The sequence below is a fragment of the Corvus moneduloides genome, chromosome 14 (assembly GCF_009650955.1).
Source record: "Corvus moneduloides isolate bCorMon1 chromosome 14, bCorMon1.pri, whole genome shotgun sequence".
In the NCBI taxonomy this organism is placed as follows: Eukaryota; Metazoa; Chordata; class Aves; order Passeriformes; family Corvidae; genus Corvus; species Corvus moneduloides.
This window is the reverse complement of record NC_045489.1, coordinates 8,623,368-8,640,950: the sequence shown is the minus strand read 5'-3', so window position 1 is coordinate 8,640,950 and position 17,583 is coordinate 8,623,368. Positions and strand designations below refer to the sequence as shown.

General features: G+C 40.2%; 1 protein-coding gene across 11 annotated transcripts in view; it reads left to right on the top strand.

Annotated features, from left to right (window-relative positions):
* Positions 1-12,675, top strand: part of KLHL13 (kelch like family member 13) — an 86,586-nt gene extending 73,911 nt beyond the window's left edge. For 8 of the 11 annotated variants that reach the window (XM_032123689.1, XM_032123680.1, XM_032123687.1 and 5 more), the window contains 2 exons: positions 4,447-4,560; positions 6,148-6,635. In XM_032123689.1, the coding sequence (XP_031979580.1) occupies positions 4,447-4,560; positions 6,148-6,635 (602 nt within the window). Of the gene's footprint in view, positions 1-4,446; positions 4,561-6,147 lie in introns of all 11 variants that reach the window. The other 3 variants (XM_032123684.1, XM_032123685.1, XM_032123679.1) reach the window with 2 other exon arrangements.
* Positions 12,676-17,583: the final 4,908 nt, after the last annotated feature.

Sequence of the window (17,583 nt, the reverse complement as noted above, 5' to 3'; positions counted from 1 at the left end):
AGGATAGTAGATAATTCTGGTTAGTTCTCTTTAAACGCAGGCAAGGCAGGCACCTGCCAGAGGTATTCCTAGAAGGCAGGAGAACAGCACTTGGGCTCAGGGAGGAGCCCAGCCTGAGAAAGCAGGTGTGCAGAAGATGAGAGTTTTTGAAAAAGAGACAAAGGGAAAACCAAGTGTGGCTCCCAAAAATACTTGTGAAGCAGAGCACACTGGCAGATTCCAGCTGAATGCTGGAGACCATTTTCTCTTCTGACAAGTAGATTTTTGTAACTCATTGTAAGAGTTGTTGTGCTGCTTGATGACAGCAGAAGCTGTGCCTGTAAGTACTAGAAAACTTGTGCATTTAGGTATTTTCCAGATACTTCAGGCTCTGCTCTTGATAGGCTTGAGTAGAGTTTGGGGTTTTTATATATGGGCTTTTCCTGAGCACTTAAAGGGATGTTGGGTTGTAACCAAACCACAGATTCATTCATCACGCTGCAATAAAGACAAAAAGAGAAAACCGGCAGTCCAGGCCAGTTACCCATTCTTTTGACCCTCTGCCCATCAAGTTGGAAGGTTTTTATTTTCCAGATGCCCGCTATGATGTTGAACCCTCCTTGTTTATGTAAAAACTTCCCCTGTGTGTGTGTATATATATATACATATATATATATATATATATATGTATATATGTATATAAAGATATAGCTAATATATTTTAAATGATGTTGTTTGATATTCATCAGTACCCAGTTGGGCTGTTTACTGTCTGAGTAGTGTTGTGAATATCAGACCAGAGTGTGAACTAGAGGACCTCTTGTGCAGAGGCTTATTTTAGAATGGCTCCTTGCTATGCTAGGACAAAATTAGTCAGGACTATTTAACCAAGTCAGCTTAGAGTTGTACAGAAGCAAGCTGTATTATAGAAATAATATAACAAAATTAAGATCCTGGTTTTTGGGACATTACAGAGTTGCTAAGTGCTGCTGTAATAGACCTCAAGACGCTTTAGGAAGCTGCTGACAGAAAAGTGTTAACTATCTGTATACTCCTCAAATAGCATCACAGATGGCACTATAAAATGAGTGCAGGCTGAAAATCCCTTGGGACTGCTAAAGCTTTGTGTCTTTTTGAGATTGCTTAATTCTATTAAAATGAGGCCTGTCTTCCCTGGATTATGGTAATGAACACATCAGAAGTTCTACTGTTAAACATAAAGCCTGGTCATGGTGTTGGGAGAATGAATCCATCACTCTCATTTAGGTGCGTTAAAGTAGCAGTTTTAGAGTGTTTTGTGAACTCTGCTCTGTCTGGAGATTTTGTAGAGAATGTCCTGATGTCTCTCTTAAATTATGGGCACCTTTAATAGCTGGAATTTTGAATATTTTTTTCTTTTCAGTGCAGAGGAATATCTTGCTAAAAGAAGTTGAATGACCTTGCATTAGTAAGGTAACAGGGAAGCAAGTATGTGGATCAATCTAACAGAAGAGTAGGGTTTTTCAGCTGGACAGTGATTAGCTTTGTTTTAGAGCACAGTGGATGTGAGATTTGAGTTGGAATAGTTTGTCTGAAATACTGTCAGACACTACCTTAGCTGTGCTGGGAATGTTCGAGACAGTTTTGAAGCCACATCAGAATGTGACGGGTCTTGGACTCGGCATCATCCTTTGCCAGATAAATAATGTCTTTACAACGTGGTGATAGTGATGGCAGTAATGTGTACCAATTCTGCATGTTTTGCCTTCTTTTGCCAAAGGGTTATTTTGGCTATGTCTTCTCTCTTAAATGCAGTTCATAGTGCAGAGTGAGGTAAAACTGTCCCGTGTTGAATGTCATATTCATCTGGGTGCTGCTGGCTCTGCAGTTGCTTTGCACATCTGCTTTTCCTTTGCACATCCCCTGCTCTTCCTGTCCTTGGAGTGTGTTAGAAATACAAGTTCCTCACCTCAATGCAGAGTGGAAGCACTTTGGGAAAGAAGATGTCTTTGTTTTTGTGGAAGCAGTAGAGTGATGGTTTTGGTGCAGAGGAGCAGCGAATGGTGGGTTGGATGGGGCCGTTCTAGGGGTGGAACTGGGACAGCTATATTTACTTGCACACCGAATCTGCTTCTTTCTGGTTTTGAAATTTCTGCACATCTTTGCTTCTTATTGCTAAATAGAGCAGAGTGGAAAGGAGCTTTCCTTTTAAAAAAAGAATATTGGTATGGGTGAATATGTTTACGAGAGTGAGCATGGGTTTATTTGGGGATTGGGCAAAAACTGCGTGTGGTGTCAAGGTGGCACTGCACAGAAACACAACTCATGGATTTAATTTTAGGCGTCATTTGTGGAATCAGTTCTTTGTGCATTCGCTGGATTTATGGCTAAGTCCTTGATAGATACAGAAGATCTGCAGGTTACAATTTTTTTTCAAGAGGAGATTTCTGTCTTTATTAAGAAAATGCAAACAACCAAGGCAGATCTCTTAGAGTAGACTTGGGAACTTGCCCATATGTTGGACAGATTTTTTAAATCAAAAATTTGGTACATCACCAGTACTGCAGACACACGTGACTTTGGTTACTTTGTATTGGTTTGTTATTTTTTTGTCACATCTTACACATCCTGGAGGTGGCAGAACTGGGAGTCCTTGTGTGAGGCACTCTCACAGATCCAGATGCATTTCAAGATTTCATTACTATTTTGAAACAGTTTCAATTAATTATGAAATTATTAATTTCATACATGCAAATCAACATATATAATTTGTTTAGAAAAAAGCAGAAATTTAGTGTGTTTTGCCTTATATCATGAACCTAATGTTCTGGAATGGCACTTTTCTGTATTTCATGAATTTAAATTTCAGCTTCTGTGTGGGGAAAAGCTGAAGTAAATCCAGTGTGCTGTAACAATTTAACAATTCTTATGTGCAAAACAGATTTTTTTATTTTTCACTTTTAGCCTTAGATGATGCTGAACTGATTGTCAAACAGTATTTCTAACATTGGAACTGGAAGCTTCTATTTTCAGTGTGTGTACTTGAGACGCTAATTGCATGGAATTACACATGATCATCCCATTTTGCAACAATAAGGAGGTTATGCATCAACTAAAAGAGAATTTAGAAGGTCACTCTAATGTGCTCTGTACTAATTTTTTCATGACTAGGGATTTTTTGTTCTGTAGTCTGAGACCATAGCTATACTTCACTCAGCCAAAATGATCCAGAGGATGTTTTTAAAACAGCTTTGGAGTTTGGGTGTGGTGTCTTATATTCACTCTGTAAGTGTTACTGTGTGATGTTCTTTACTCGTCTGGTCCATAATTTTGCAGGCTTAAACTAACACTAACTAGATCCTGCCTTTATAATAGCAAGTTTTTCAGATTCTAAGGGTATTTTTTTCTCTCGGTTGATGCATAATCTTGCACTCTTAAGTCATCATCACTGATTCCATAGAGCTGACTCAGATTTTCTGCCCTTGATTCAATAAAAACCTTGTTTTAGAGCAAATAAAATGCCACTTTTAAAGACAGATTCGATTTTTCTATGTTTAGTTCATTAACATCCAACAGAGTTTAAGCAGTCTTTATTTTAATTATTTAAAATGAGATTTGTCTTTAAGATAACTTAATTATTGACAGTTGCTCTGTGCATCGTAAAGTCACTATATTATGGGGTTTTTGAGGATCTTGTGCCCCTCTGATCATACTGTAGTATTCAAGCTGCCAACACCTAGAGCTTGCTCCGTTACTGAATCTGCTTTCTATTTGTATTCTCTGTGGTTGTTGCACACCCTTTTCCTGCAACCTGCATCTCTCCCACCTTACATTGAAGAGAGGTTTTCTTCTCAGGAATCCATTTTGCACTGACTCCTGGGCAAGGGTTTCTTCTTAACTTAGTACTGTCTTCTGTGATTTCTGATCTGATAAATCCCTTGATAATTTTAACATTCCAACTCGCAAAGAAAACGGCACAAATAGAGTTATACATCAACACAGGCACTGCTTTTCTCCTTTCCAGATTCAGGGATGTTTCATCTCTTTTTTTTTTTTTTTTTTTTTTTTTTTTTTTAAGGGTGGCTTTTGTAAATTGATGTGGTGACTTGCATATGCTGTGCTGTATGTTGCTGCGCAAATCCTTAATAAAACCCTGCAATACAATAGAAAATTAGTCAGCAAGGGGTAGAGTGTTCTGTCAGCAAGTTTGCTGATGGTACAACCCAGCTGGACAGGATCCTGTGCAACCTGTTCTTGGTGACCCTGCTTTAGCAGAGGGGTTGGACTAGATGTTTTCCAGAGGCCTTTTCCAACCCTATCTGTTCTGTGTTTCTGTGATAGTGCTCAACAATTCCCTTGAGACTTCCTCAGCTGAACAGTGTTACTTGTTGGCACTTCCTCTGTGAATGTTTCTGCCAGTGCACTGTGCTCAGCACCAAACTGCCGTGCTGGCTTCAACACTTTTATGCTCTCATTTGTTTCCAACAGCCACTGTGGAATGTTACAACCCCAGAATGAACGAGTGGAGCTACGTTGCAAAAATGAATGAACCCCACTATGGTCACGCTGGAACCGTGTATGGGGGGTTAATGTATATTTCAGGTAAATCATGCCTGTGATATCATCTCTGTGAAACAGAGTTTCTTATCTAACAGTTACTTATCTAACTTTTTCTGTTTCAGCAGCAGATAGTACAAATTAGTCTGTGGTTGCAGTAGGATTGCCATGGTATCAGTAGTGATGCAGTTTCATATGAAGCTGGTCAAACAGCACATATACTGCAGGTGCTGACAAAATTGTTGTAGATAATATTATTAGTAATTGAATAGCTCTGAATTTCAAAGCAGTTACTCATTTTACCAATCAGAATAGTTTTCTGTAGCCACATATATAAATTTATATAGTAATATAATTAAATATAATATTGTTATAATATATTTTATTATATTATAATTATGTGTAACAGTATTAAATAATTATATAATTGTATTATAATATAGCAATGTAATTCAACACACCCTCCCTATAAACTTTGGAAAGCACTGGAAATTGTATTACTTTAAAGAACAACTTTTGCCTTCATGGAGGTAATAGAAAGGGCTAAGTTCTCATGTTAATCATAGTATGTAAGTGATATCTGTACTTTCACTGGTTTTTTATTTGGAATTTGCTTGGTCCTGTATGTCACTGAGGTTATAGTTTCATTCAATTTTTTTCCAAATGAGTTGTCTGAAAATCTGCTATTAGCTTAATTTTTAAAGAAGATTCAATCTGTCTGTCAGTGATCATTGCAGAGATCACCGGCCTATATTCTCCTACTGAAATTTTAAAGTATGTTGTCTTAAGAACTAAACTGAAATTCAGGGCAGGAGGTGGGACAAGGTTGCTTAGCTGACAAGAACTGGTGGGGAGATGTGCTGGCACAGCTTGATTTAGAGGCCCTTGTGCCAGTAGACTAGGTGGAATTTGTTTTAGAATTTACTATAAGGTACAGGTGCTTATTTTTCTGGAGCAAGTCCATTGAACTCCTATTGCTGTGCTGTTACCAGTTGTGTTTTGTCCATTTTGCTTGTTTTACTGCAGGTGATACATGAATATGCTGTCTGCTGTGTGTTTTTCATGTAGATCCCACAGATTTTTCTTTTCCTTTTGTCCTGAAGCCTCTCCAAATGCTTTTGCAGGGAGCTATGGAGAAAGCAAATGTAGAGGGAACCATACGTAACTATTAACAGAAGAATATCTAAAATGTGTGTCCTCTATTCACTTGAACTTGTTAAAAAAAGTTTTCTCATGAAAATTCTACTATGTGATAGGACTACTTAAAACACAGCAGCATAGTATCAAAATTTGAAAGGGAAATGGATTCTTTATAGTGAGAAACAAAACTAGCAAAATGAATGAATATAAGCCAAGAAATAATTTTGCAAGACAGAAGCATAGGTAACAGTTTTTTGTTCCTTTAATCTGCCAGTATAAATTGTGTAATGAGGTGCAGTGTGAGACATGGCTTCTGTCCATATTCCCATTTAAAGGAACAAATGTCATTTGAAATGGAGTACTTCTGTGATAGTAATCTAAGCTAGAGTGAAAAAGTTTTAAGGAAGATGGAATTCTTTCAGTAAAATGTATTTTTTTGTTACCTAATGTGTATTAAGGTGAGCACTACTCTAATGTGTTTTGTTTCTCTAGGGGGAATTACCCATGATACTTTCCAAAAGGAACTCATGTGTTTTGACCCTGACACAGACAAATGGACTCAGAAAGCTCCGATGACGACAGTCAGAGGTCTGCACTGCATGTGTACTGTAGGAGACAAGCTGTATGTTATTGGTGGGAATCACTTTAGAGGAACAAGTGATTATGATGATGTTCTAAGCTGTGAATATTACTCGCCAACTCTAGACCAGTGGACTCCAATTGCTGCCATGTTACGTGGGCAAAGTGATGTTGGGGTTGCTGTCTTTGAAAATAAAATCTATGTTGTTGGAGGATATTCTTGGAATAACCGGTGTATGGTGGAAATAGTTCAGAAGTATGATCCAGAGAAAGATGAGTGGCATAAAGTATTTGACCTTCCAGAATCCCTTGGTGGCATTCGAGCCTGCACTCTCACTGTTTTCCCTCCAGAGGACAATACAGGGTCACCGTCTAGAGAGTCTCCTCTTTCAGCACCTTAGAACCATCCCTTGACTTACGATGTTGTAGTAACACCTCTGCAGTGCATCATGGGGTCTATTATTTTTCTTCAGTAGTTTCTGTTAGGCTTAGCCTACAGCATTTCATACAATTACTGGAAAAAAAAAAGACTTTGACATTATTTGTGCTGTTTGTTTGGCCTAGAATGTCTCTCAAGTGGTTAACAAAATCTATGTACTCGCCCAAGCCAAATGTTTAACAAATGAGAGGGTATTGTCTATAAAATGTATGATCTAGGTACGTTATTAATGTTGTATGTTGGGTGTGAAGTACCTTATAGCTTACATTTGGGAGCCCAGTGAGTCAAATTTGAAGACTTTGTATTGAACATGTCACTAAATTTCATGCTGAAATCCTTCTTCCTTTCGTTTTTGACTGCAGATTACAAGGGTAGGTAGACCACATCAATGTGAGCTGTCTGAAGGTTGCCAAGGGACCTGAGCTACCTCCCTCTTTTCACAGAGTATTTTTGACATATCTGTTTACCCACCTGACGTTGTGGGTGCTTTCAGAGCATATGAAGTTTCTTAGGGAGAGGGAAGAAATAAAATAATTTTAAAATATTAGCACTGTACAGGAGCAGACCTTGTAGAGGCCAGGAGTTTTTTATAACATATATCGAGTGTTTTTCCTGAATCAGTTGAGTGATGCTTCAAACAAAACATCTTAAACATGTGTTTTCTAATTCTTTTTTTGTTTTTTCAGGTATTGGCTTCCGCTTGCATGGGAGCACACACTATTAACAAATGGGAATTCAGTACAGCTGTGAATTCTGTTGTATGGCTGTACTGAATATAGGTAGTTAAGGGCTAGAAATGGTAACTTAAGCCACTGAGTTTGACCAAATGGTTCCATCAGATCAAATTTAATCTACCTTTTCTCCTTTGCTGTTGAGATAACTTGCATAATGTGTCCTCTGTATAGTCTCAGTTAATAAGGTTATTTAGCACAAAGTGCAGCTTCAGCAAGAGAGCTACTTTTGCTCAGTGAAGCTGGACTACCACATTTTACCTTCCTTAGTTCAATAAAACTTTTAACGGCAGTTACCCAGTCTAAGCTACCTCATTAATGTATTTGGTTTTCTTCCTCTGCCTCACTGTCTCCAGGATACGCATTACGTATATCTGTGTGGGTAGATGAATTTGCTAGGAAACCAATGCAGAAGTGATAATGAATGGGTATTTTTGACCTACTTTTAAGAAATTGTTTTGGTCTGATGTGTTCATTTTATTGTTAGGGACTGATGAAAAAACAGTCTTAATGTTTTTTCCTTGGAGAACTGCTTATGTGTGCAGCTGTGCAAATTCACAAGAATCTTTCCATGCTCCAAAATACAATGCACTGCTGAGAAACTGCAGCTCTGATTATGCCATTGTGCTTGTTCTGAACTTCCCATCATGTTACAAGTAATTTTGCTAATGAACACAGTCACAGGGGTATCTTCTGGGGAAAACTGTTTAAACCAGCTTATTGTATTACCTATTAACAATAACCAAGTAAAGCTTAATAGACTTTTGCTGGGAGTTTGCTATTTGTGTTTTGTCCCTGCTTGGTGCATCAAGCAGCAGGATTACTCTGGTGTCAGTTTTGGAAGTACTGATATTTATTTACTCTTTATGCAGTTTACTAGTAATGGTCACTACCAGAATCTATGTGTAAGCTTTAGGTTTCATAATTGTTTTGGTTAAAATCAAAAGCAGTTCTTCCTCTAAAAAAATTGAAGTCTTAATTCCATGTGGTTGTGCAAGGTGTTGTTGTAGGTGGTATAGTGGCACCAGTGGATACTCCTGGAAACTGGCTAGTGAAGATAAATTGACTCGTCTAATACTAAGTATTAGTATTAGATGAGTCTACTCTTCTAAGAATACTCTTCTAATTCTGTGCAAAGCACTGGATAGAAAAATATTGCTTTGTCGTTTAAGGATTTGTCAGTTGTTTAAGTGTCACATCTACTAATTTTTTTTCCCCGCTCAGAGACCAGATTTTAGACCCTGCTAGAGTTTAAGGACCCTGAAATCCGTATTCAGTGTCTCTTTTATTAATTAAACTGAAAAGTGTTTGAAGGAGTTGCAATTCCTTCAGGATAGTGTAAATATATATCCTGCTGTTTGTATGCTGAGGATGGGGGACACACTCTTTAAAAGTGGGTATCTTCACTGGTATTCTCTGTTTGGAAGAAGCTTAATATGGGTTCTGATCATTCTGAGGCGGTTTAAAGTCAGGATGCCAGTTTTGTGTCTGAGTCTTGAATAGCCAGGAGCTGGTATATGGCCACAATGTTGAGATTTTTTTTTTTAAGTGACTCATTATCTGTTACACGTAAAGTGGAATAATTATTTTTGAACATTTTGTCATCAGTGGATTAAATGTAGTGCTTCAATCAAATTAATCTTTGGGTTTTTTTTTTTTTTCTTTTAATTCCCTCCAGATTAAAGTGTTTATAATGACATTAGTTAACATTTACTCATTAGGATTGAAAAGCAAACATCAAAGACTTGCCCAAAACTGCGAACTGGTTTCTTCTGTAATGTAGTATAAAATGACTTGATGCTCATTGCATCTTTCTTAACCATAGCATAAGAAACCCTTTCCATCTCTGAATCCACAGCTGTAGGTATACATATGGATACAGCAAATACCCATCTCTGTTTCCAGTCAGGCTGCCTCTTCATAAATCTTCAATTCTTTCATTTTGCAGTTGTAGTACCTAAATCAGAAAAGCATCTGGATAAAAGGCAGTTATAGCTATTTGACTTGAATGAAATAAGACTACATGGTGTGCCAGCTGGGAGGGCCATGGGAGCTGTCTGCCATCTCCCAGTGATGCAGACACAGACTGCAAAATTCATTCACACTTTGCTTTTTTGGTGCCCAATTAGCAGCAAATGTAAAAAGTGCTCACTTCCATATACAATTTGCCCAAAGGCCCATCTGCAAGACCTAGCACTCTGACTCCAGACATCTGAGATGACATTTCCCTTGTTCTGTGTTTTGAGATAGGACAAGAATGATGGGGAAGAAGACCTGGGAAAATCCAGGTTATGTAAAGTTTCTTTGCCCTGTTCACATCAGAGAGTTGATAATCTATAGATGTCCATTTTTCTGTGATTCTCCTCCCCTTAGAAAGTTGTAAAGTCCAAGAGCCTGGTCCAGGGAAAGCAATTCCTGCCAAGACCCAGCCAATCTCATGGCTTCTTGGGATAATGGAGTTGTGCTGACGGGGTGAGCACTGGTGCAGCAGAATGTGGCTGTCTGACAGCCTGGCTATGGCTCTAGAGGCCCCTTGTGTGAAAGAATCACTCTACCTGTTCTCAGGACAAAAGTGTGATGTTTTCTTATAAACAGTGCAGTTTTTAAATTCCCCATTCTGTTTCTGAGGGGTGGGATCTCTAAGGAGTAACATTTTAGTAACAGTCTGAAGCTCAAACCAGTAGTCTGGTTCTTTAGTGGAATAATGGAAATCATGGATTAGGGCACTTTGCATGCAGATAAATAAACTTCTCCCTAAAAGCTTACAGTCTTAATCTGATGGGCTGGTTGGACATCAAAAAATAATTCGATACCACAGCAACAAGTGCAGTACAAATGTCTGGAGAAATTTGTAACCAAAGAGTTGGGGATGATTTGATCAGGAAAGATCATAGCACTTTTCTTTGCAAAGTTCATTCTGCCTACCAGAATCGTTGTTCCTTCTCAATTTGCCCTCCAGCTGGTGATTGCCTCACCTTTATGCTGGTGTCTGACTCTGCTGGTCACTGTTTTTTTTAATCCTTTGGTTTTGTAGCTGACATCTGTTACTTCCTCTGCTCCTGGTAAGAACAGATAAAAGCTGAGGCTTTTTTAGTGGCACTGTCATTATGTCAAGGGAGAAGATAGCCCATTGTTGATAAATGTATTCGTAATTCCGCTTGTGCATTCTTGGAAATATATAAGCAGTTTTAAGATAGTAAAAGGTATGTGCATGTTGCAGGAGTAAAGCCGTTTCCTCCTGGCTTGCACCTTACGTGGTGTGTGTGGGGTTGTGTGCAGTGGTTACCCAGAGATCTGGAGGGAGAGTCAAGCTCTCATGTGGCACTTTATGCTTTCCATACTCTGTAAAAGTGTTCTTTACTTGCACACCATATGTAGTTTATTGGGTATTTTTTCTTTTGTATTTTAGTTTAAATGTGAATAATGATTCTTTGTGTGCAAATGTGGTCAGAAAAAAAAGTCTTAAAGGGCAGAGTTATACTTTGCTTAACTGATGAATTTTTTGGTCCTGTGAGTATTGCAGGACCCATTCAGCTGTGAGAAGCTGATTGCAGTTTGAGAGCAAGCTAGGAAATTCGGATGGCTTTCCTGCCTGTCACCAGTTCACATGTTCTTGTTGCCAGTCTTTTACAGGTCATTAAGTGAACTTCTCAGTCCTAAGGCTCCATATTTTGATGTCCAGCTCTGTTGGACCTGCTGATTACCCACTCTGGGGAAAACGTGGTGGGATGTGTTTCACAATCTATCTTACTGAAACAACATGGCTAGTTTTTTTCAGGAGTTCCACCATCAGTGACACACAGGAGTCCTCCAGAGTTCTTTAATGACCTGGTAGTTTGTATAGATGATGTAGCCCAGATAACCTGGGAGTGGTGCTACAGCAGGAGCCATGAGTGGCTGACATTCCTGAGGGGATGGTCTCCAACTATATGTATTATTTTGGCTCAAGTGCTGTTTTTTTTCCCCATCTTTGGGAGTATTTATTGCTGCTGTCTGAGTTTTAAACTTTTTATTCATTAAATGAGTAATGCCTCTTTGAGTCTGTAGTGGGAGCGAAAGGTTCAGGTGGCTCTTTCAGAGCTTCATGTTATTAGTCTATCTACATAGTTATTAAATCCTTTCTATTTGGAGCTCTGTTTCCTAACCATTTAGAAGAAATTGGTTTGCAGTGTGAAAAGATGTCAGATGAAAATGTGTGTGTGACTGGAACAGAAAGGCATACTGTTTTAGACTTTTTTTGTCATGATTTAGAGGTTAGTTTGGACTTGGAGCTCCCACAGATTGAATAGGGAGTGAGATATATATATATATATATTTTTTTTTTTTTTTTATATAACTTATAGTTGGCTTAAGTGGGTCAAAACTCAGTTGTTTGTACCTGCTTGCACTCTTGGCTGGCTGGTTGCTATATTCTCCATCAGACCACAGCATTCTGTGCTGTCTGCATCTGTTCCCTTGTGTAAGAGCATCTCCTGTCTTCCCTGCTGGCTGTTGATCGAGTTCCAAAATAAATCTGAGCTTGGATTCTTCTATCTAAAGTACCTGTGGAGCTAAAGAGCATGTGGAGCTGTGGATTGAGGGCCATGGCTTTGACATTTAATTCCCTACCAGCCCCTCACTGCTTTGCAAGATGTTCCCCAACCCAGCTAAAATCTGTGTGCAGGATGCAAATCTCTCAGGCTGAAAATTTTAGTAACCTGGGCGTGTAAAGACCACCCAAGTGTCCTCGTCCTCTTTTCAAGGAGAGTTGTGCACTTGAGCTACTGAGTGCTCTGGAAGGGGGCAGACACGGGAGCTCCTTGGGTAACTATACTTTTTTTTGGCCTTTGATTCTGCTCTTTCTTCTTTGCCCAGATGGAGATCTTGGGAGGGAAGGTCAGGATTTGGTCACACTTTCCAGCTCTCAGTAGAGAGCAAGCTTGTTTATTCTCATCTGTCAGTACAACACTGCAGGAAAAAGAACTGTAGGAGCAGTTCAGATTTTAAACATTGTGTCACAGAACAGTATTAATTAATAAAGGAAAAATTAGTCTGTTTTAACCTGTGTTCCTCATAACCGGGATTGGTCCAAAATACTTGGCTTCTGTTGAATTAACAACTTTGCCTTTACCTCCCTTGTTCAACATTACTGTAAAAAAAAAAATTGCTTGGTTTCTTTTCCATTTGTTTTTCATTGCTTGTAACCTTTTCTTAGAAATGTGGAAATAATTTTCCTTAAATGTTTTATGCACCGAAATAAACACACCACTGATCACCTCCCCATGTTTCTTACTCAGTGCCTGCCAAGTGTATCTTTTCATATTTTTACCCAGATGTTTGACAGCTGTCAATAAACACCATTACAGAGTCATAAAATTCCTGCTGATGGGTGCTGCATTTTTAGTCATCTCTTTTCTTAAACACTTCTGGAAAAAAATTGCATTGAAGAACGGGCCTGCCCTGTTTCATACATTTAAATGTAGATTGTTTTGGCCTGTGCTTAACTTTAGTTTTGAATATTTTAATCTTTCAGATACATAATTGCAACAAGTGCTTACAATAGCTGTTTTATGGAGCGTGTATTCCCTGCTTGTACATGGACGAAGCACTAGGTGGTGAGGTTTCCTTGGCCCCTGCCTCCGAAAAACTCTCATTGAATGTGATGTTCTTCCATCTTCAGGGTAACATCCTTGTGTAACTGAAGAACCTCTACCAGGGTCAGGAGCAGTGAACTTAGAAGGAAAATCAAAGCAGCTCCCTAACTACAGTTAAAGCACAGCTCAAGTTTCCAGAAAGGGGAGAAAGAGCTGCTGTCCCTTAGGCATGTTTTGTCAGGAGTTGAGGATATTAGCAATGAAAGGATTGTTGCTGTAATTAAAGACAATTAAATAAATCCCTACGTCTGTCCCCAAAACAGAGAGAGATTGCTTCTGTTGGTATACCACACTATTAATATTTGACTTTGTGTGTATATGGGATGTCTCAAGTGCTCATATCACATAAGTGATGCCCTAGTTCCCATTAGTCACAGTGTTTTCTAGCTAGTCAATTCTGAATAATGTTTTAAATTAACATAGACTATTAGAGGGTACACTTTTCTGGGTTTTTCCTAAGCCTTTTTTAAAGAGGGTTTATGTATCTAGTTTTTTCAGCATTACTGCATTTAATCAAACCCAGGAAACATGAAATGTCAGGTTTTGTTTCATCATTCAGGTCTTTTTGGAGTTTCTGCTGTTCCTTTTCACTTTACAGAGTTTTAAGGAGGGGATGTTTATTCCTGTGGCAAGAAGAAACAAAGAAAAGGAAACATCAAATGCAACTGAATAATAGTGTCTGCTGTCAGCAGCTCTGCCATTTGGGACAATTTTATGATTTACAAACCTGTCAAATTTATCTTGTCTAATAACCCAGAAGGTTTCCATTTGGCCTGCAGTGACACAGTGCTGACAAAGGAAAAAACCAAACATCTTTGCATTATTCCCCTGCTCTGTGACTTTAGTCTTACACTATGGAATAACAACGCGTACTCACCTGCACTGAGGCACCAGAGCCTCAAATCCCATCCCTGCTCCTCTTGGGGGGGATGGGTCCAGTCCCCACTGTGACAGAGCTGCCCAGAGCAAGGGGCCATCCATGGCCACTTCTGCCCCAGCTGGGCTCCAGCCTGTGGCTCTGGGAGGCTGAAGGTCAGGGATGGAGTGTGACTTTGGGAAGACAAGTGCTGCTGTGCCTCTCTGAGCAGGGACCAGCAGGGCTCCAGTGTGGGCAGCAGAGCCATAAAAATACTTTCATCCAGCTGCATGGAGGAAGGATTTCTTTCAATCTTTGATTGTTCATCAGAATACTTTGAATCTTGGCTCTCCAAAGTGTAGGACAAATCTGAGCTGCAATCATTGCATGTTGAGGTCACTAAGAGCACGTCTGAGTGATCTCATCTAATTTTAGCACTCATCAGCCACTGGTTTTGGAGAGAGTGGGGATTTATCCCCCCCTTCAGTTTTCTGCCAAGGCCTTAAATATTTCTCAGACCTTTTGTGAGTCTGATTCCAGGCAGGTTGGGCCCATGCAGAGGTTTAAGTAGTTAGGGATATGATTGAGACCTCTTCGTGTCACCAAGCAGGTGTCCTATACTTAGGGATGCTGGTGAGAAAAAAGCTGCAACACTTTGCTCTCCCTATCTTTACTTCCTTTTCAAAGAAAACCCATCGTAATTGTAAACTAGCATTTTCATTTGACCAGGCTTCAGATCGGGAGTTTTAAAAGATGCCTCACATTCTTCATCTCGCTCTTAATTTTTGCTGTCTTTTCGAAATTAAGATGAATTTTTTTTTTTTTTTTTTAATACCACGTGGCATGAGAGACCAGTGCCATTTGATAAACAGCTGCAGCTTGGAACTTAGGGTTACCACAGAAGTTACACTTCTTAAAGAATCACATTTCATTTTCCTCTTCCATATTTATACACTTATAAATGTGGGCTTTCTGGAATTTAGATAACTTGATAGAGATGATGTGCCATATGGTCTTTAGGACAAATTCCAGCTTCATTAACAGTTCACTGGCTGAAGGGAATAGCAGTTAGTCTTTTATTCAGTCTAAAATCAGCAAACAAACTAAAAATTACTGGAGTTTCTTTTTACAGAAGCCTCTGCTCTGAATCTTCTCCCTATGCCCCACACAGTGCTGACTTTACAGCATCAAACCAGTAGACCCTGTGTTCATTGTTACTGCTTTGCCACTGGAAATGGGTCAGGATTAAGAAGAAGAATCTCAGTGTGTGCGACGCAAATATGAAAGCTAAGAGGCAAGTGAAACCTCTGTATTGCTAAATCTTATGGGCACCGTGCTGGGAGTGGAGGGAGGGAAGAAGCCGTGAATGTTGTAGCTGGTGGGCAAAACCAGTTACCTAAGTGCAGGAGTGTCATGAACCTCCAGGGAGAGGTAATGTCCTGCAGGATGGCTCCTCAGCTTCCCAGTAACCAGCACTGCCATTTGTTCAGGTTCTGGATGGGGATGTGGGGAGAGCAGGGCCAGAGTCTGGGAGGGGCACCCTTGGCCTGGCCTACCCACGGGCTGGGTGTGTTAATTTAACACAACCTGGACTTCTAGTGGGGGTGGAGGAAGGCACGGAGGCTGCTTCTCAGAGAGAAGCTCCTCGGAACTTCACTATGTCCAGCAGAACCAATCCCTGAAAGCTCTGACAATGGACACATTGGCTGGCCGAATTAGAGAAGTTGGTAACGCCTCTGTGGTGACATACTTAAGAAAGGAAAAACCGTGGGAAGCTCTCTTTCTTCTTCCGAGGGGGTGGTGAGGTGGGGGCCTTCCAGAGGTTGGGACCGCACGGCCAGGGCCCTCCTGAGGCCGAGAGTGGTGTGGCTGGGGCTGCCTGTGCGGTGCCAGCACAGACCATGCAGCCGGGGCTGCCCATGCCATGCCGGCAGAAACCACGTGGCCAGCGATGAAAACATGGTGAACAATTCCCTGATATGGAGCCCAGACGAAATCAACCTTTTCAGCGCAGTGAAGCTCTGTAAGAACTTTTTCAATTGATGGAACTTGAGAACAAACAAACCTACAGACACCAACTTTCTTCCAAGTCAGAGAAAAAGTGAGGACGTGTGAAGAGAACCAACATGGCGGCACCAAGGTCAGTGAAAAGAAGGAGAGGGAAGAGGTGCTCCAAGCGCCGGAGCTGAGATTATTCTGCATGCTGTTGTGAGGACTATAACACAACAAACTGTTTCCCTGTAATTCATGAGGTGCATGGGGGGACACAGAGATCCACTTGCAGCCTGTGAGAAAGAGTACTCACTCTGGAGTGCGTGGTTACTGAAAAGGTGTAATCTAGTGAGGAACTTGAACGGAGAGAGAGGACCCTTGCTTCCAGAGATAGAGAAAGAGAACCCTTGTTTCCAAACTAGAACAGCTTATCCTTAAAAGACTAAACCCCATGAATTAAAATGACCCACACTAGGCAGTTGTGGGAAGACTACTTGGCCTGTGGGAAGGACTCATGTTACAGCAGGTTGGGCGGGCTGCTGTTTGTGAAAGTTAAAACCACACTGGAAAAGTTCCCAGAGAACTATTTCCTGTGGGAAGGATCCCAGAGCACAGCAGAAAAAAGAAACTCTTTTCCTTATGTGTACTGAAGAAAGATTTTTAAGAAGTGAAAGACTGACCAAAACCCCCATGTTTTGTCTCCTTGCAAGGTCGGTGGAAAGAGGGAGAGACTGGGAAGGAAAGGTGTTCTAAAGGTTTATTTTAGTTTTCATTACCCTTTTTACTTTTAATTCTGGTAATAAATTTTCTTTATACTGTTTAAGTTTTGAACCTGTTTTGCCTTAAAGTGTTTTTCCCCTAATCCTTATCTCAACTCAGGAAGTTTTTGTTTTAATTCCCCCTCCTCTGCTCAGCTATAGCAGAGGAAAATAAGGGAATAGTTTTTCGTAGGTGTCTGGTGCTTAGCATCAAACCACGATACTGGGTCTTCGTCAGAGGGTATGATACATCTTTATTTTCTGAGTTCTGTTTGCTGGAGGAAGACCTTTCTCTTTCCTGTTTCTTTTCTAAGCCACCTGGGAAGTCTGTATTCCCTTACACATGACATGGGAACAAATAATTTATTACACTCTTCTGAAGCTGGTTATCAGCTAAGGTTTGAAAGACTTGTTTTCTCCAACTGTTTATTGATACTACTTTTTGTTTTTTCTTAAAAGCCCTAACATCTTGTGATCTACCTGAAGGTGGATGGGGGATCAGGTGACATTTTTGATGTCAACAGCAAAGACTGTGCTGTCAAGTGGCTGTATTGGCCACACACAGAAGGCATAGGAGAACCTCATGACCACTTGTCATTTTATGAAAACAGCTCTTGAACTGCTGCAACTGGGTTCATCACAAGAGTAAGTGAATGAAACTCTGCTGTGATCAAGTATCTAGTGTGGTGCAGGCTTCCCCTCCTGGTTCTGAACTCATCCCTGTTGGTTAACGCCTCTGCAAAATGCTGTGCATGGCTGCTGTGATGTGAACCATCAGCCCCTGAACCCACCTGTGCTGTTCTTGCTGAAAGTGGGATGCCCCTTGCTCAACTTCAGGTTTCTACACCCTAACTGTGGACTTTATCCATGTGATTTGACAGCCTTCAATGAAAACACTTCACCAAAGTAGTAAGTAAAGCCGTCTGCCCAGGCCTGAGAC